A 21,513-nucleotide genomic window follows, 5' to 3' on the forward strand; every position below is an offset into this window, starting at 1 on the left:
AAGACCCTGATGCTGGGAAAGATTGAAGGCGGGAGGAGAAGGGGATGACAGAGGATGAGACTGTGGGATGGCATCACGGACTCAATGGACATGAGTTTGAGTAAGCTCCAGGAGCTGGTGATGGACAGGGAAGCCTGGTGTGCTTCAGTCCATGGGGTGGCAAAGAGTCAGACATGACTGAGCAACTAAACAGATACTGTTCTCCATAGTGGCTGTATAAATTTACATTCCCACCAACAGTGCAAGAGGGGTCCCTCTTCTTCACATCCTCTCCAGAATCATTTGTAGGCTTTTTAATGATGGCTTTTCTGACTGGTGTGAGGTGATACCTCATTGTAGTTCTGATTTGCATTTCTCCAATAGTGAGACTGAGCATCTGTTCATATGCCTATTGGCCATCAGTATGTTCACAGTACTGGTTACAAGTACACACACCCAACTAACATGCTTATTCAACCTGTATTTCCCACCTCTACCAAAAACCCCTGGTCTAAACTACCACTGTCTCTTGTGAGGACAACGGAAATAGCCTCTTGCTTGGCCTACTTTCCTGCTCCCGCAGTTGCCCCGCCACAGCATCTTCTCCACAAAGAAGTCAGAATGACGTTTTAGATCTTGTACTCTTTTGCTCAAACCTTTCCTGTCTCAATAAGAGTAAAATTCAAAATCTTTACCTTGACCAGCGAGGTCCTACCTGTATGGTCCTCCACTGCCTTTTGGCCTCATCTTCTCTAATCCCCTCCTGCTCAGGCACATTGCCCTCCTTGCCGCGCTCTGCACGCTCCAAGCACACTCCTGCCTGAGCCTTTGCAAGCACTGTTTTTTTCACCTGGAGCACTCTTTCTCACACAACCTCACTCCCTCAGTCGCTCTGTGTGTCTACTCAAATATTACCTCTGAGAGAGGACTTTCCTCAGAATTTCACTTGAACCTCTTACTCTGCTTTTTCTTCATGGACCTTGTCACTATCTACAGTTTCTCTTTTACTCCATATGTTCAGTTTCTTTCCATCATGCTTCTCTGCCATTCTTTAGGGCAACTATCCCCATCTGCATGGTTGCGGCTATTGCTGGTCCAGCCCTGGAAGGGAAAGGGAGGAAGAGCTCCCAGCAACACAGGGAGCTGTGTGTTACTTCGCTCATGGTCCCCTGAGAAGAAGCTGGTGACTGAGCCACTGCAGAGCTCAGAGCGCTGGGAAGGGCAGTGTTTCTGGACAAATATGGGCCTGCCTTCTTTATTACCAGACACGGAGAGGACGTATTTGATGGACAATTTGTGATGTCTTCCACAGTTGATTTAAAAAATTGAAAATCCATTCATAAAACATGTAAGATCTCACATAACTGCAATCTGGTAAACGATACTCACTATAAAGACAAGTACTGCACTGTGATCATGTTTCTTGTCACTAAAATTATTAGTGAGTAACAATATATTAATAATTATTAAAATAATTAGTGATAATTATTAGAGACTATTATCACTATTAGGTTCTTCTGCTGTTTCTATCATTCCGTTTGTTAGTACACAGACAGACTGTGGTTTTTTAAGTTGAAGGCTTGTGGCTACTCACTCCACCCAAGAAAGTTTATGGGTACCCTTTTCCCAGTAGCATCTGCTCATTTTGTGTCTCTGTGCCACATTTTGGTTATTTTCACAATATTTCAAACAATTTCATTATATTTGGTATGGTGATCTTTGATGTTACTACTGCAGAAAGAATTATGATTCATTGAAGGCTCAGATGATAGTTTGCATTTTTTGGATATACTATTGCACAGTTAACAGACAACATATAATGGAAACATAACTTTTACCTGCATTGGAAAACCAGAAAATTTCTATGGGTCACTTTACTGTGGTATCTGCTTTAATCTGGTGGCCAGAAATTGAGTCCGAGATATGGCTGACCTTAAATCTGGACTGTGGTTTTCTGTTTGTGGAGTTTATAGTTGGTTTTTGTTCACACATATGAATTTCTGCAGCTTCTTTCTCAGTCTTGTTCTCTGGATCCAACATGGACTTCCGGCACTCTACACCAGCCGTATCACGGTAGGGACTCGGGATTTCTATTCACTGGGCTTGGTCCACTTTTTCGAGTGTTCTGTGTCTTCCTCCGTATTGATTTATCCCTCATTTCCTGGAGTGCCGTCTCAGGAAACCTTCTAGAACGGCAGAGTCCTCCCTCTATGTGTTTACCACCGGAACTGCTCTGTTTCAGATTCAGGACCGCTTGCCCTTGAGGGCTGAGGCCACGGTTCCCTTGTCTCGGAATCCCGTGCTGCTAAGTGCTTTGCTGTGACTCTGACCTGCCTGCCTTTGGAGAGTTTTTCTCCTGAGGAGCTTTAAAGGGCTTCTTAGGTGGTCTCAGTGTTCATGAAGCTCCCCAGGATCTTTTCCAGGTGTTCTACCTCACTTTAGAAGGCTCTCACAAGTTGGCCTCAGGTGTTTGTTTGTTCCTTCATCCTGGAGAACTTGTCTCTTTTATTGAATAATGCCCTCATGTCTGTTTTCTGTGTCTCTCTCACTGGAACTAGCTTTTGGACTGATTCCCTGTATTTCGTCTCTTTTCTGTAGTGTTTTAAAATTATTTGTCTTTTATTCTGCTCTCGGGGATTTTCCTGTACAGCTTCAACCACTGTACTTCATTTATTTGGATACTTACTTTTGGTCTCCTTTTGCTCACAGCACACTTCTGTTTCTCTCAACTTTTCAGATGTTATAAGGCAGGTATCATCCTACTTAAAGATATCCAATTAACAAAACACTAAGAATTCTGTAATACTTTTACTGTGATACATAAATGTAAGAATCCTAAATGACAAATCAAATTCACTTTATTAAAATAACATATGATCAAGTAAAGTTTATCTTGGAAATACAAAGGGGGACCTTGGTAATATATTCATCCTTATTAGGTCATATGAGAAAAGTTAAAACTATTTTTAAAATTTCACTTCTATTCCTGAACACAACTGTAATAAAATCAGAACTATAAGAATTAAAGTGAAGAAAATTTCCCTAGCATAATAATGTATTTCTCATATCAGACTGATACTAGAACTGATCAGACATTGGGTTTTCTTATTAAAATGTTGAGCAAAAAGTCTAATCACTATTATTTGCAATATAATATTTCTTTGGAGTTGTTAGCTAATACATTCAAAGATAACAAAAGATAAAATAGCAAAGCATCTGCAGAAGGTAAGATTATCCTTAAATTGTAATGAATTATTACAAACTCTATTCAAAATGAGGCCAATAAGGAGGTAAGTTACAGAAATCAGTGCACTAGCACTTTTCACTTATTTGATGAGCAATGATGAAAAACAAAAAATTTTGTTTAGAGACTATGAGAAAGTGTCGTCTCTCACACCACCAGGGACGTTGTATATTGTTAAAGCCTCTCTGGAGGCCAATTTTAGAGTTACCAAAGGTTCTAAAAACATCCATATTCTTGAATCAAGCAGCTCTATTCCTAGGCCTACAAGCTAAGGAAATACATAAATGGAAAGATGGATGAATTTTTTATAAAAAATCCCAATAAAATTGCAAAAAAAGAAACACTTGAGTGACAATCAGTTGGGTGCCCCTTAATTATCACGAGACAACATGGGAGTGTGTAGGTGTTTGGAACAATGATGTAGATCTTTGTTACCATGGAAGAAGCCTAAGCCTGTGTTTCACAGCAAAGAGAAAAGGGCAGAATACAAACTAATACTGTTAAAATTATGTAACTGTGTGCCTGTATAAGAAGACTGAAGTCAGGGATGACATATAACAGATGTGTGTGAGGGAAAGATTTGGTAACACATTATTATCTATTACTATCGGATTGAAAATTTATTAGGTTAGCTAGTGACTCATCTAGCAAGAAGAAAGGAATAAAGGACCCATTCTAAAATTTAATATCTTTAAGGGTTGAAAGGGTGAGAGAGGGAGGAAGAGGAACATAGACAAGGCTGGTCGTCAAGAGAATTTTTCACATACTTTATATGAGCAACGATGAGAGACAAAAAATGTCCTGTGTTTATGAGACGATGAGGACCTTTACAACTGTGGAGTAGTAGTTTGCTTCTAAAAGTCACAGCAATAACATGTTTGCCAAAGTATGAGTTAAATTACTAAATTCTACTCTGGATAAATACATGGAAAGTTATTTGTTAAATTTGTAATTTGTTAAAAAATTAATGCAAAGTATATTTTAACTGAGATACATCTAAACTGAAACACCTACTTTGAAATATTTTAAATGTTAATATATGCCTTTCAGCATTATATATATATATATATATACACATATACATACACTATATACTTAGTTCACTGATAAAAGTCTTATTTTCTATTGAATAAGTCACTTATATGTTATTATGACAATTGTTTCAAAAAATGTAAGTTCCCCCAACAAGTATCTCCTCTCTAGCTGTGGCTATAGAAAATAAAATCAGGAATTTTATTATACTCTTTCTTTTTCACCTGCATATGGGAGAGTTATCTAACTGCACACCTCTCATATCGGCACTAAGCTAATTACTAAAGTCTGTTTAAATCTATCTACCTACCTTTTGTTTTGCTGCCTACCTGGGCCTTTTCCAAGCAGGCAGAAAATCTCCAATCGGTCTGTTATCACAACCAGAATGCAAGAGATTATGATTCTGGAGAGAAGCAGAATCAGTTTACATCCTTTTCAGGCAAGAGAAAAGGATACTACTTCACAAGCAAGAAATCTGAGGCTCCCTGACCTTAATTTAAAAAACCTGCAGCTAATAATCACATTAAAATTGGTTTTACATGCCAGACAGTTTTTGTTTCCTCTGTTGTTTTTACAATTTGAGTGTCCTTTTGGTTACCAAAATTATTTGCTGAAAGGCATATATTTCATCTGTAGTAAGGTTAAGTCTTATAGTTTAGGTATATTTAAGTTAAAATTTTTTGTATTTTTTTTAAATAAAGCTAGTAACATTCCTTGTATTTATCCAGATTAGAACCTAGCAATTTAACTCGTAATTATGACAATACTGAAAACTCCTTGAGGAGCAAAATGAGTTTTTCATTGTAATCTGTCAACCCAAATAAAGAACGTATACATTCCACCATGGGTACACTCTAACCCCTGCCTAAAAAAGGTCAATTGTTTCTTGAAGGAAAGAGAGCTCTGCCTGAAGCTACACATTTAGCAAGAAAACAGGTCAAAGAACAGATGTGCAGAGCTGAAGAGAATTGGTACAGGTGATCTGGTCAGTATGCAGAGGCTCCAGTGACAGCAAACTGAACTTGGTTTCTTTTCAACAGTGGAATACTTAAGGACAACAAATCTAATTAACACCGTAAGGCAAAATAAGTGATCTTCTAAAGGGTGGTTAGCTTTCACTTAACATTCTACTAAAGGAACTGTATTAGCCAGACCCATTTCAGTTGCTTCAGTATAACTCGCTGTCCCACAAAATAAGTTCTGTGTTCAGACACTTCTCTTTTAGAGAGAGAGTAGCTTACAGTTTGTGTGTATGTTACTGAAATGAAACGTTCAGTCCAGCTATGGAGATGATGCTCACAGTCTATATATGTGTATACTAAGAGAAAAGTTACCGTGGCACTTTCGGTGCCCCCAAAGTTTAGGCTTACTAAGTATTTATTTCCAAGATACTTTTGGTATTAATGAAAATATAACTAAATACTTGGGGGGAAAAGATCTCACAGTCATGTTTGCTACTTCCATGATAAAAGTAAAAAATATCTATTAATATTATAGTCATGGAATCATTTTCCCTTGGGTAAGTCTAAGAGAAGAAAAAAATTATGGGATGAATTTGCAAAAGTGTGAAAAAATGTCTTTATCTACACCAAGGCTGCTCTTTACAATTACCTCAATTTTCTAGATCTATGATACTAAATAGCAGTCCCAAGGCTCTGTTGGTTACGTGTATATTAGCATCTCCAGGAAGAAGGAAATGGCAACCCACTCCAGTATTCTTGCCTAAAAAATTCCATGGACAAAGAAGCCTGGCAGGCGTAGTGTCTGTGGTGTCTCAGAAAAGTTGGACATGACATAGTGACTAAGCAACAACAATATTAATGTTTAAACTTTCATCTCTCTCCTCCTGAGAATAAAGGCTAAGATTTTAATGACAATACATTAAAATACTGCTCTACTTTTTATCTGCAATTGGGCACTATTAAAAGTTAAAGGCAGTCTTCTCTTCAAAGGAGACACTTAGCCAATTGAACTGTAAGTTTTGGGGCCCTTTAAAACCAATGACTGTTTTATAACTCTAAAAGTATTTTAGCAGTTTTTAGTAACAGTAGTTATAGAGAGGACCATAGTACTTAAAACATCAGTAACCATGGAACATCTTTAATCTGGTCAGATTACTGATAAGGCAAAGGCATTATTAACTATCTTTACAAACAACCTTACAACAAGATAATAAAATGCATATACCCTGACATTCTTAGCAGAAGAGAAAAGCCATAAGGTTACCTTTTCTAGTCACTTAAGATAACTGGTCTTATCTTGAAAAAGCGAAAAAACAAACAACAAAAAAACAAAACCCCAAAGTTATAAAGATAAAAGCAAGGGCTGACTTACCACATGATCAGACTTTAACTCTTAACATAATTAAAACATCTCACGAAAATGTTTAAGTCTTTTAAATGTGATTTTTAAAAGACCTACTATATGGTACTAAATACATTAATATACAATTTGAAATTCTCAAAGCAGCTCCTGTCCAAATAAAAAATGACAAGAATGTTTTATTTCTGAATTTAAAAATGGAAAAGTTTACTGTGAAAAATAACATTTATGCAACAGGTAGGTTTTTGGTTTTTTTTTGGTAGTTGTGCTTATTAATCATTTTGCAGGGTTTTAAAATTGTTCATTATCAAAGACCCAAAAGTATAGTAATAGAATTGAACGTGAGAAATCTGAATCTTTGATTTCAGTAACTCTTTCCATATTTTAGATCTATAGGATTTATTTTAAAGTAAATATAGTAAAGAATATTTAGTCATTTATGAAAATAAGGATCATATTGATGAAAATAAAGATGTCTCCATTTCAAATTAAACATTTACTGAATATTTTAGTACATACCTGGTGCTGTAGTGGGTACTTTTGTAAGATTCTCTGCCCTAAATTTCCAGTGTTAAATCTAAAACTTTCCAGACAGACATTTGGTTTTTTAAATGGTAGGTATAACTAATCGTATATATTAAATTATATAGGATTATATACTATTTATACTTACAGTATATATAAACAATTTATTATATATATAATTACAAAGTTATATGCATATAAATTTTTTTTGTTGAACAATGTGTGAAAATGAATAGTAGGTATGATGTTTTAAATAAAAACATAATTGGAATATTGCTCATTTAACTAATGCAAACCACCAGTCTACCTATAGCAGTGTGTACTTCAATGTTAAGAAGATCCAGCTGAAATATAACTAATTCTGATCAGAGAACTAGTGGATTAGCCAAATATTCATTTGGATTTTTCCATAACATCTTACGAACTTTTGGGCCAACCCAGTATTTTTTCCCATAGCTAAAGGGGTCACTCTAAACACAAAAGCTAGCATTGTTTTTCTATGATTAGGTTATAGTAGCTTAAGTCTTCAAACACTAGAATTCCTCACACAGCTGTTAACTGTAGGCCAGGGGACCAGCTGACATCTACTTCTTGCCTATTTCGTTAATGGTTTACTTCCAGGTCCTAAAAGGACTGGAGCCTTTCTCCAAAGATAATGTTGGCTGTGCCTATGTCTGCCTTCTACATAGGTGGCTCTTTCCGGTTTGTCACTCTCCACGCAATGCAGATCTGAATGAACTCACATCTGTCACGGATCGACCCAATTCGTGGGCAATCTTTTCCCATCGACCTGGGGTCCCTCCTGGGAACTTCACCATACTTCTTGTCAGCTGGCTGAGGTCCTCTTCTGTCCATTCAGGTGCCTGAAGAACATTAAAGAACAACAATGTTTGCTAAAACATTTAATAAGCCTGTGAAATTAAGTATTAGCATCATGCTTTCTGCAAAAATAACAATGTTAAAATGTATCTGATAGTCTGAATGAAAGTCTGGGTTGCATCTTTACCGTTATGAATGTATGTTAGAATGAACATCGTTAGAATGTTCCCATATGTACTAAACAATGAAGAAGCAGTATTGGGAACCCAAGCTTTTAAAGACATTTAAAAAAAAAGGTAAGACAGTCATTTGGAAGTGCATTGTGTGTCACAGATACCTCATGTGAGGTTCCTATAGAAGGTCTCAAAGTTTTTCAGAAGTTTTTCGTTTTTAATGTAAATGAAAATGTGAACAAGTAAATGTACTAATTCCGAATCAGAACTGAGACAGAATTTTTTGTTCATTCTAAGTCTAAAAATCATGTTGTTTTCAAGGAGTTAAATTTAGCAAGTGCTAGCATTCATAAAACTTGAGAACAGAAATAGAAACTCCTGCAACCAAGACTTAAACCATCTGATCCATGCAAAGAAAGCAACACTTCCTTTTTGAGAAGGTAAACAGCTTCTTAAAAATTGGTCAAATGGTTACATGAATATGGAAATACCTCAAAGATTGTAAAAATCTTATTTGCAAAACCCAAAATTATAAAAGTGGGCATATTCTCTGCATTTTATTGAGCATTACTACTTGGTGAGAGCCAAAACTGAGAAAAGCAAAAGAGCATCATCAAATAACAAATAATGACACGACAATTATTTTACGTTACAGCACTGGTTCCTACCAGAGGCAGTAGCCATGCTGGTGTTATACTAGACTCTAGGAGTCAGCAGCGAGATGGAGGAAGCCACCTTATTTTCCTTTAATTAAAAAGACAGAAGGAAGGAAGGAAACCTTTGAGACAAATACCTTTTCTAATCACCATTTCCGATAATGAACAGGCATACATCAGGCCGTTTGCATTACAGAACCATCAGCACAGAACAACAGTCGGAGGTGAGTGACCCCAGGGACTATCTCTGCAGCCCCAGCACAGCGTCTCCCTGACACTAATCCTCCCTGTCATTCTCCCACTGCGCTCTAACCACACTGACATCCGCCCGCCTCACTGCAAGCTTAACGGGCCCTTCCTGACTTCTTACTGTCTCCCCCAATCAATGGTTCAAGCGTGCTCTTTTCACCATGTCCAAATGGCAGCTTCACTCAGAATCAAAGTGCGCTGCCCCTGTTAAAGGGCTTTCCGAAAGGCTCCCCTATTTGCATTCATTTGCAAAGCAAACTACTTTTATTCACTTTGTTCTGCTATCAAGAATGTTCCCTGAAGCAGATAAATTGGCATAAATACAACCTGCCACTTAAGAGTCAGTAAATAATAGCCAATAGTAGGGAGGATTTTATCAATCATTCTATTTTGTATCCACTAAAAGCTGAAAGCCTCAAACATATTCATCAGTACGACCCTTATGAAACATGCATAAATTCACTTCTATAAAGAAGGTGGCCTACACTGAGTATCGTAGTTTCTTTGATATTTAATGAATATCAGAAATCTAACTCTCCATAACAGATCATTTAAGCATGTACACTGAAAATTATTTTTTTACTTTTTGCTTATTTGTTTTTACTTTAGGGGAAAAGTATTATTCAGATATTATTTAGAGGGACATAATTGGATTTTCTAGGAAATCATTTTTGCTAAAAAGCTGCAACTTTAATAATTATACCGATTGGTAACAGAAACGCATGCACTATGGAGACTTTATATATGCTTAATAGTCTAGAGTCGTACCATAAAAAGCATTTAGTTGATGCTGCAGAGATACAGTATTCAAACCATCCATCAGTGCAATTTCACAGTAAATCAAATCATCTTATTTCTGTATTAATTATAACAAACATTCTTGGAGCAAACAAAATTGTCTAAAATGTTGAAAAATATATGCCATTGTTTCACACAGTAAACTAAAATAACATATTTTTAATAGATTGGCCTTCCAAATATGTTGCATGTATGAACAATGGGCATTAAGACTTAACCTAATTTTAATTCCTTGTTAATGAGTCTAAAAGGACTGCCACTTTTTCTGGAAAGGGAAAAATTTAAATTAAATATTTAGATATCCTAAAAATCATCAACTGCTTTGAAAATCTTTCCCTTTAATTTCACTGTTATTTCTCAGCCATGATTTTATTATTTTTAAAAAACTAGATCAGTAATGACTAGACCATAATCTGAAATCTTTGAAGAGAATCCTTTTAGCAGTTCGTTATTCTCTGTTCCAGCCGTACAGCACTTTGCTGACTGTAATTTCTCAGTAACAGTGGGTTATGTCTTTAGAAGCAACAGAGCCTTCTGCGATCCAGCTACCACCACAGCCGTGCGGGGGGCCACGGTGTGAATGTATTCTCCTTGTTCTAATCTGGAGCCAGCTGTAGCTGTGAAAGTCAAACGAATGCAGAAGGATACTGCTTTGCCACTTAAAACCACGCATGTGCAATATTACTGAGACACTGGGCCAAAAATTCACCTCTACAGCAAAGCAATGGAAGATACCACATGGTGTGGGGACAGCTGTTGTGACTACACAGCATTCCAGTTTTGCATCAGAAAAGCTGTGCTCTGGGAATAAATCTGCATACTGGATAAAAGTTTTCAAAATATTTAATATTTTTATGTGATGGATTCCAAAATAGATCTACTAAAGTAAGAGCTGATATAACATTTCAATTGTATTCTTTCTACCCCTTGGGGATAGATTTTTGCCATAAAACGAGCTATGTTCAAAGATTTAGTGCCTCTGAAAATCCGTAATATTCTTGGGGATAGGAGTTGGAGGATGTAGGGAAAGCATGCTATATTTTTAAAGTAACCTATATACACCTTGGGACTTACCTATAGCTCAGATGGTAAATAATCTGCCTGCAATGCAGGAGACCTGGGTTTGATCCCTGGGTCAGGAACATTCCGTGGAGAAGGGAAAGGCTACCCACTCCAGGATTCTTGCCTGGAGAATTCCATGGACAGAAGAGCCTGGCAGGTTACAGTCCATGGGATCGCAGAGTTGGACGTGACTAAGTGACTGATACACAGACACACACCTTTCCTCTCACAGAGTTAGACTATAAAATGTTAATTATAAGCTATCATGCAATTTATTTGATACTAAAAACTTATAACCCAATTAAAAGAAAAATGTTAAATGTACTTATTGCCTTTTCATACTTTAATGACAAAGTCTATTTCTGTTTAATAAATAGTAGTGAAACGCTAATGAATGTTTGTTGAAATAAGTTATTAATGATCCTTATTTAGGCAATTACAGACCTTACAATTTTGGAATGAACAATTTTTAATAGATTCAACTAAACTCATAAATGCTCAGATTTTACGTAAGAAATAATATCCTTACATAGCAGCAACCAGTTAAAAATATCAGATATATATCTAATAATGTAGATGGTGTATCTAATGATCCAGTAGCCAGCTACCTTCTAATTCTATAATTGGTACTGACACTGTGTTTTAGAATATGTATTTGGCTTTCAGCTATTAAATTTTCATTTCCAAATTTGAAAATTGAGCAGTTAATTGACTATATATGTGGATAAATAGTATATTAAAAAATCAAACAACAAAATTAAAAACAAATCACTTCACAAATGTCTTTTCACTCTTAGGAAAAGAAACTCTTCTTTGAAGAAAAGCTTGCAACCTGTCCTAAGGTATTACCAAAATGTTGTGACCCTTGAGGAGCATCACTGTGACCAGGAAGGTCTCCTTGTCTATGATTTAGCTATCTTGCCAAAGAGAGATGCCCTCTGGATCAGTGATCCTAAAGTGGGGTCCGGTGCCAACCAGCAAACCAGTTTTGTTAGCCTCCTGTGACACAGTTCAGAAACTTACAGCAATCGAACACTGCCACCACCACCAAGTGCAGGCTCTTCCTTTAGAGAATATAAGCTAGTTGTGTTGGCTGTCAAACTAGCAAGGTGAGTCACACCAAATGCGAGCTCCAGTCCTATCCAGCATGAAAGGATGATAGCTTGGTCAACTTGTAAAACCTGGTCCTTTACTATAGATGATTTGAGGAACACTGCTCAAGACAATGCAAATAGTTAAAAAAAAATTTTTTTTAAGCAGTAGTAAATGGGCCCTTGAGAAATGGACTCAAAGAGGTTTGATCTGTTCCTTTTCAAAATATTTTATGCCACTAAGTGTTGGGGGGATTCAGCTTCTAGTAAAAGATTCAGTTCAGTTCAGTCGCTCAGTCATGTCCGACTCTTTGCGACCCCATGAATCGCAGCACGCTAGGCCTCCCTGTCCATCACCAACTCCCGGAGTCCACCCAAACTCATGTCCATCGAGTCGGTGATGCCATCCAGCCATCTCATCCTCTGTTGTCCCCTTCTCCTCCTGCCCCCAATCCCTCCCAGCATCAGAGTCTTTTCCAATGAGTCAACTCTTCGCATGAGGTGGCCAAAGTACTGGAGTTTCAGCTTCAGCATCATTCCCTCCAAAGAAATCCTAGGGCTGATCGCCTTCAGAATGGACTGGTTGGATCTCCCTGCAGTCCAAGGGACTCTCAAGAGTCTTCTCCAACACCACAGTTCAAACGCATCAATTCTTCGGCACTCAGCCTTCTTCACAGTCCAACTCTCACATCCATTCATGACCACTGGAAAAACCATAGCCTTGACCAGACGGACATTTGTTGGCAAAGTAATGTCTCTGCTTTTGAATATGCTATCTAGGTTGGTCATAACTTTCTTTCCAAGGAGTAAGCGTCTTTTAATTTCCTGGCTGCAATCTCCATCTGCAGTGATTTTGGAGCCCAAAAAATAAAGCCTGACACTGTTTCCACTGTTTCCCCGTCTATTTCCCATAAACTGATAGGAACAGATGCCATGATCTTAGTTTTCTGAATGTTGAGATTTAAGCCAACTTTTTCATTCTCGTCTTTCACTTTCATCAAGAGGCTTTTTAGCTCCTCCTCACTTTCAGCCATCATAAGATAATGGTATATGCACTGGACTGTAGGAGGAAAAGCCATCTCTGAGGAGGCTGTCATAAGCTTTGTCTTATGTGACATTCTACTTTTGAATGTACTTAAACCATCCAACAAGAGTTGTTGGTCTATGTAGAGATAAAGAAGCCGTTCTGTTCAAAGATGGTCATGAATGGTGGTGAGGGAGGCAGTAAGAGCTAACAGATTCTATAGGATACAGAAAAACATGCACTGTCTAGTATATATATAAATTATACAGTTTGTGTTTTTAAAAATGAGGTAATATATACTCATACTTGTTCATAGGTGCATTAAAAAATGTCAGGTGATTATAAGTAAACTAGTAACTAGTTTGGAGGGGTTGGGAGTGGCAAACAGGTGGAGATGTAAAGATCTTTACATCTAAGTTTCTGAGTCAGTGAATGCAGTACTAACCATTTAAAAGTTTCTATACACTCAACACACAAAATGCCTCAAAGTCTGGATGTGATCTATATGGAGTCTTATCCTCACTTAAAAACTGCATGATCTTAGTAAAGGATTAGGCAGAAGGAACAGCAAAGTGCAGAGCGCCTTTAAGTGGGGCACGTCTGTCTGGTTCTGTCTGAGGAACGAGAGGACCCAGGTGGCTGGAGCAAAGCGAGCAAAGCAAGCAAAGGTGGCAGGGGGAGGAGACAAGGCCCGGTGGGTAGGAGGTAAAGTCACAGAAGGGCCAGAGCCCACTGCAAGGGCTGGGATTCATTAACTCTGCCTGACACGCGATGTCATTGGAGAACTTTTTTTTTTACCCCTTTCAGTTGGTTGAGTGCTTATTTTCCTAATTGGGGAAGGCTTATTTACAAAACTGTGGGCCGAGGGGACCCACATAAGTGAGTGCACCGACAGTGCTGATAGCTCAGTCCTGCAAGACACCCAGAGTCACCTTCCTTCCAAGGTAGAGTGAAACCAGGTGTAGGGACACAGGTGGCCCGTGACAACCACATCTGGAACCACAGATAATTTGGTTTGTGACAACTTATTGCACAGCCCCAACAGTTGAGCAATGAGGAGTAAGATGGGGGTGTGAGAAGAATCTAAGTCTTTAATGAGAGTACTAATCTCTGCCTTTCTTATTCTTTCACTCAGCTTCTGTGGCCATTCAGAAAGGAGTAATCATAAATAAATGTAATCAAGGGGATGGGATATATTTGTCCAGAAATGTTTTTACATGGAAAAATGTGTGAAGTCTTACTTGAAACTATGATATACAATATTCAAATTGTAACCCAGTGTGTTCTAGAATCGTCTTCATAATTTAATATTGTAATAAAGAGCTGGCTCCATCTTATGATATCTGATTGCCGAGAGCGCTGAAGTCTCACTTCTCTCTCTTCCCCTTATGCACCACATCTGGCTAAGCTTTTCAGGAAGCCTGGGAGATGGAAACCTTGCAAGTCCCTCCCTGTGTATGAGAACCCTTATCCCCGCCCCACCCCACAATAAAAAGCCCCAAGCAGCCTCCTTTTCTTGCTCTCTCAAGTAATTTTGGGGCCAACAGGGAAAGCCTCTTTTGTATCATCTTGGTGTGCATGACATCAGTCCCGACACTGGGACAAAATTTCGGGTGTGGAGGTGGTCATCCTGTCCCCGCTAGGTGGCCACAGCAGGAGGCACTAGAAGCAGGACATTCGAGGGGTCACCGCTACCTGGGGTTTGCTTCTCTTGCTCTGGTGTACTGCCGGATGCTGCATTTGCTGAGTTCTACCAAGCCTCTGTCATAGATTTAACCCACCACAGTTGGAAGCATCAATGACTGGTGTTTACAGAGAGGGTATGGGATCAGGGCCCTCCTTGAAGCAGCTCTGGGTCCTGCATCTTAGCCCAGATTCATTTGTGTCTTAGACTGAATTGTGTGTCTTGATTGATGGACTCAGAAAGACCTTGTGACCTACTGGTTGTGTGTCTCCACCAGGCATTGGTCCTGAAGAGGACTTCGGGGATTTCCCTGGTGGTCCCCAATGCAGGGGGTACAGGTTCCATCCCTGGTCAAGGAACTAGATCCCATATGCCACAACTAAGACTTGGCATACCACAACTAAAGATCCCTTATGCGGCAGCTAAGATCCAGAGAAGCCAAATACATAAATACTGAAAGACAAAGAGGGCTCAGGGGAAAAGACAGATTGCATAGACCCACAGGGTGGTCACTTGTTTGGGAGACCAGCAGTTCCCGTTTGAAGAGCTAAATTACTGAGATTCACACTCCTGAAAGTAAACAGCTCACTAGGACCCTGTAAGATGCTTTTCCTGCATCTGCTGCCTATGTGTCTTGATCCTCGGATCAGAGGATTAGACAGAGAAACACCCATGGCATCCCTGTGGCGCAGCCAAGTTGAAAATACAACCAGTGTTATGGCCAAGGACCCTACTCCTGATCACACTGATTTGAGGCTCTGGAGGAAGAAATTTATAAATGTGAGCAGTGCAGAGAAGACCTCTCTCAAGAATATCCAGTAAACACCACCACCACCACAAAACAAACAACCCAAAACAACCAAACAAAACAAAACACCCTGACACATGGGGAGTTCACTTGCCTACTAGGGTTGCTGGAATGGATTTGCTTAAACAGGAGAAGTCTGTCTCCTGACAGTTCTGGAGGCTCGATCTACAAGACCAAGGTGTCACCAGGGCTGGTTCCTGATAAGGCCTCTCCTCCCGGCTTGCACATGGTCTCCTCACTGGCCTTTCCTCTGCGTGTACATGCAGGGAGAATGCGCCCTGGTCTCTCTTCCTCCTCTTATAGGGACATCAGCCCTATCAGATTAGGGCCCTGGTGTGACCTCAGGAGCCTGGCAGGCTGTAGTCCCTGGGGTCACAGAGTTGGACACAACTGAGCGACTAAGCACACACCAAGTACCTCCTTAAAGGTCTCATCTCCAAATAAGTTGCGTGGGAATTACAGCTTCAGTGAATGAAGTGGGGGCACAGTTCAATCACTAACAAGAAGGAAGTGAACAAAAACTGAAATGGAGTCCACAATTTGGCACAGTTGGTAACAAATTTTACTGAAAAGAATTTCTACAGAAGGATAAAAAGGGCAGATTGGCTTCTGCACATCTATAACACTGGTTCTGAATTAATATTTGCTGAAATATAACAACTGGCAGACCTTCATGGCCTTCATCAATAATGGGGCTCAAATGACAGTTACACTGGGCATCCCACTAAATCTAAATAAAGCGGCTCCCATAATTGTTGGGAAGTTACTAAACATGATGAAGAGGACAAACAGGTATGCCTTACCTCAACCACAGGAACCGTGGTCTTGCCTGAATCCCTAATGATGAGTACCCACTGTCCTAAAACGTGCCACGGTGGTCATGGACTCGGACTCAGCAAGTAGTAAAATTAAAGCTTTGTCACTTACAAATTATCTTGATAAAATGGAAACCCATGGACCTCTTCCTCCTCCAGTGAAATAGTTAATATGGCCCAGTGTAAATTAAGAGAGTCTTAAATGATGGAGACCCCTTAGACAAGATGTATTTGGAGAAGCAGTTATCATCCCCACTGCTTTGCTATTTAACAGCCGCATTTGGCCTGCTCTTAGTGTTGGTAAGAACGAATGTGCCTCACAGTGGATTACCTCAACCTTAATGCTGTGGGCCTCATTAAGGTCCCCATAGCCAGCCTCACTGAAACCAAATTTGTCCAGTCAGCATCTGGTAAATATTTGGCTCTTGCAGATTTATTGAATATTTTTTGTCCTTGTCTATTTCACCAGTCCCTTGAATGCAGTTTGCCTTTGCCTCCAAAGGACACACTTTACCCAGCCCATATGAGGGTACCTGGGCTTCATAGGTGGTGCTAGTGGTAAAGAGCTCACCCACCAATGCAGGAGATATGAGACACGGGTTTGATCCTTGGGTTGGGAAGATCCCCTGGAAAAGGGTACGGCAACCCACTCCAGTGTTCTTGCCTGGAGAATCCCATGGACAGAGGAGCTTGGCAAACTGAAGTCCATGGGGTCACAAAGTCGGGCATGACTAAAGTGACTGAGCACATGGGACCACCTGTCACTGTACACAGTCTCTGAGGGCAAGCTCTCAACTACAGCCTGCCCTCTCCAGGAACTCAGGTGCGACATTATGATCTTCTCTTTGGAACACTCGTTTAGGACATACAGATACAAGGCGCTCACAAAAAGGGGGATGGGCTGTTGCCTCACACATAGGGTGGGGCCCTATCTCCTTGATTAAATTCCTCAGAAGTATTTGGGAGACTGAAGGCTGCTCCATCTATTTGACACTGTCAAGAAATAGCTATGGACTCTCACCACCCACAACTTCCTTTAGGCTTTATATTCTAGAGGAAACATTTCTCATTTACAACTTGTACTTTATGCTGTTTACTTGCAAACTAGTTCACCTCGAAAGGGGCCCCCTCTAACAAAAGGTTCTAGAATCTGTCCAAATTGTAAAATAACAGATACTCCTGTTAGTGTCCCCCAGAGACTCCTTCACTGTAGAAGTTTTGGCAACCTTCTTCCTGTGTTAGAATCCTAGTTATGTACAAGTAATTTGGCTTTAAAATGGTAAAACCATAAATATCTAGACTACTAAAATTAAACTTTTGGTCTTTTCTAGAAACTGCTTAAAAAATGAAAAAGCCACAAACTGGGAGCAAATATTCATAATACCCAAAAAAAGATCTGATTCACAATTTATATATCCATTCTCCTACTGATAAAAACATGTGAGTAGTTGGCTCCTCCTCCTCCTAAGTCACTTTAGTCGTGCCCGACTCTGTGCGACCTCATAGACGGCAGCCCGCCAGGCTCCCCCCGTCCCTGGGATTCTCAAGGCAATCACACTGGAGTGGGTTGCCATTTCCTTCTCCAATGCATGAAAGTGAACAGTAAAAGTGAAGTTGCTCAGTCGTGTCTGACCCTCAGCAACCCCATGGACTGCAGCCTACCAGGCTCCTCCGTCCATGGGATTCTCCGGGCAAGAGTACTGGAGTGGGGTGCCATTGCCTTCTCCAGAGTAGTTTCTAGCTCTTGGATATTATGTATTATGAAAATAGCTGCTCTGGTATTTGTGTTTAACTCTCAGTGGTCATATGTTTTCATTTCTCTCTAAATACCCACTGGTGGAATTGCTAGGTCCTACAGAAAGTATACATGTCACCTTTTAAGGAACTACATAAGTATTTCCCCAAAGTATTGTTTTATACTCTACCCAGCAATAAATTGCTCCAGACCCTCACCCACACTTGATGCTACCAGTGGGTTTAGTTTTGGCCATTCTGGTGGGAATGAAATGTATCTTCTTGTAATAGTTTGCATTTCCCAGATACCAGATGATCTTGAGTATCTTTACAGGTGTTTAATGGACAACTGATTATCTACTTTTGTGAAGTATGTGTTCATTTCTTTCGTTCATTTGTTAACTGGGTTGTCTTTTTGTTATTCACTTGTAAGAATTCATTGTATTTTGTGGACACAAGATTTCTGTCAGATATATGTGTTTTAGATATTTTCTTCTAGTCTGTAACTTGTATTTTCATGTAAAATTCTTCAACTTTTATTTTGAAATAGTTTTAGACTTACATAATTTCCATATATTCTTTATCTGGCTAATAATGATGTTAACCGCTTATGTAACCACTGTGGTCACAAGCTTCTAAGATGGTCCTCAGTGATTTTTCCCTCCACCTATGAATGCCCTTGCTCAGTCCCCTCCCACAACGCCTAGGGCTGACTTGTGTACCTAATAAGATACTGTAGGAATGACAGTGAGTGACTTCCAAGGGTAGGTTACAGAAGACACTGGGCAGTTTCTGTCTCGCTCTCTTTTGGATCACTCGGCTCTAGGGAAAGCCAGCTGCCAAAGCACCGAGGACACTGAGGTAGCCCAGACAGACAGGCAGTGACAGGAAGAGACAGCCTCGCCCTCAAGATCAAAGGGCAAACAATCTTACTGTCTAGTATAGGGGAGATAACTGCCTCCCTCTGTAGGAAAAGACAGTCGTGCTTACTGTTTTAAAAAATCTGGAAAAAAAACAAAACAAACAAACAAACAAAAATCTGGGTTCCCTAAGCTCAGGATTCCTCTTCTGTAACCCAACCCATTGGTCGACGAGGGGGTCATCTGCCCCTCTGCCTCGCTCTGTGGGAACCAGCAGGAAAAAGGCAATGCTCTAGCTACTGCTATTGCTGTGAGTGATAAAACTGTCCTTTATCTCTGGGTGAAGAGTCTCATGTCTTCTACCACATCCGTGAAACTGGCAGCTAACTTACTTACTTGCAAGTGGAGTAGAATCTCCAATTCTTTAGTTTTGGTAACAAGGATAAGACTCTGATGGACATGACTTTCTGAAAGAGGAAGGGTGAGAGCCTTGCACAGACCTGAGGGAAGGCCATGGGAACCTTGTAGTGAGTATGCTGGTCAAATCATACAGTCAATTATGGAGGCAAATGGCCCTTCCATTACTGCCTGTTAGTGAGGATGAATCGTGGAGGTGGCTGCAGGCTAAATACCAGGAAACAGGTTCAAGACAGCTGCCTGACAGGGGGCCTCTCTGTTCCTAACTCTCTTCTGGACTGGGGCACTTCCTTACCGCTCTGTTAATCAGCTTCAGGTCTACACCACTGGAACAGCAAGTACTAAAATTCACTGTAGTGCTGTTCCTGTTCAGGCAAAAGGTTCCGCTCTTTCAGATAATGACAGACACACACATCTATAATGACCATCTATAAGAAGAGAAATTCATGGGCGTAAATCAGGCCAATCATTACAACGATGTCTGGTTTACTTGGGAGTTCAGGGGGCAGGGTGTGTAACGCTCTTAAGTTGGGGTCCCCAGCCCCCAGCTACAGACCGGTACTGCACAGCAGTGGAGGAGCAGTGGGCGAGTGAGCGAAGCTTTATTGCCGCTCACATCCCTGGTGTTACCGCCCGAACCGTCATGGCATCACTGCCTGAACCTCCTCCCCATGCCCCTGCCCTGTTTGTGGAAACTGTCTTCAACAAAATGGGCCCCTGCGGCCAGCCGTTGGGGATGGCTGCTCTTAAGGACAAATGGAATCAGCTGGGCTGTCTTTCCTATATCTTGCCGACCTCAGGTCTATTTGGAAATGACAGTAAAAGGTCTTAGAGGTTTTGGAAGTGGGTCATGGCTACTTTGAGCTTCCCTGGTGGCTCAGATGGTAAAGAATCTGCCTGCAAGGCAGGAGACCCTGGTTCAATCCCTGGGTTAGGAAGATACCTTAGAGAAAGGAATGGCAACCCACTCCAGTATTCTTGCCTGGAGAATTTCCACAGACAGAGGAGCCTGGTGGGCTACAGTCCATGGGGTCTCAAAGAGTCGAACATGACTGAGTGAGTAACAACACAACACAACCCTTGGGTGCTTTCATCCTTTCAGGGAGATCTACGCAAGACAGATAAACTCTTTTAAGAAACCAAGAATGAGGCCTTGATTAGTATTCAGGTTCTTATTACTTCAGACTAGATTTAGAATGCTGATGTAAGTGACTAACTAAAGAATGAGAAATTAACCTCAAGAAATCTAGGTAAATTTCTGGGATCAGCTTACCACCCTGGACAAGTCCTCAGCCCTTATGTAGAAACCGAGTAAGAATTAAGAGATGTTAGTGATAGGAGAGCAATCGTTCTAGATTAAGGTGAACTCCACAAAGAAGGTCAGCACTGTGCAAGCATGAGCCAGCCAATGGACACCCCGTGACCTCAGCTAGAAAGCACTGTGGCAACAGTGCTGTGGCTAAGACTCCATGCTCCCGATGCAAGCGGCCCAGGTTCGATCCCTGGTTAGGGAACTAGACCCCACATGCTGCAATGAAGATCCAAGAGCCCACATGCCACAGCTAAGACCTGGCGCAGCCAAATAAAAAAAAGATGAAATAGATGGTGTCAGTGACAAGGACCTCACCAGCTGATACAGATCACGGGTCACCCAAAACTCTACAGTTGCATTTGGCTTGTCCAAATCAAAACTTAAAAGCACCCTACTCAAATCAGGGGCTTCCCTGGTGGCTCTGCTGGTAAAGAATCCTCCTGCAATGCAGGAGACCTGCGTTTGATCCCTGGGTTGGGAAGATGCCCTGGAGAAGGGAAAGGCTACCCATGCCAATATTCTGACCTGGAGAATTCCATGGATAGTATAGTCCATGGGGTCGCAGTGAGTTGAGCATGACTGAGCAACTTGCACTCAAATCTTTGAGTACTGAATACAGTATGTGTCTCATTTCAGCATTCCATGTGGTACTTTAAATGGACTAAACTACTTCTCAGTGTACTTTGAAGGGACTCAAACCCACAAGGCTGCATTTGCACCCAACTTGCAAGCTGCTGGCATGCGGTCTGCTTTTGAAGTCCCACATCTTCGTGACTGTTTTGAGCTGTAAGTCTATGACTAATGATTCTGTCAAGTGGAGCCCAAGACAAAAGAAAACAGCCTCAACCTGGAGGCATCTCTTGGGTTCTGGACTTGTTGGCTCCTGACAGCTATCAGGTAAGCACATTC

General features: G+C 40.4%; 1 protein-coding gene across 1 annotated transcript in view; it reads right to left on the reverse strand.

Annotated features, from left to right (window-relative positions):
* Positions 1 to 21,513, reverse strand: part of DNAJC1 (DnaJ heat shock protein family (Hsp40) member C1) — a 187,972-nt gene that overhangs the window by 28,351 nt on the left and 138,108 nt on the right. Inside the window, exon 9 of the mRNA XM_018057082.1 lies at positions 7,846 to 7,965. Coding sequence (XP_017912571.1) covers positions 7,846 to 7,965 — 120 coding nt within the window. The remainder of the gene's footprint in view (positions 1 to 7,845; positions 7,966 to 21,513) is intronic.

Source organism: Capra hircus, chromosome 13, assembly GCF_001704415.2.
Source record: "Capra hircus breed San Clemente chromosome 13, ASM170441v1, whole genome shotgun sequence".
Taxonomy (NCBI): domain Eukaryota; kingdom Metazoa; phylum Chordata; class Mammalia; order Artiodactyla; family Bovidae; genus Capra; species Capra hircus.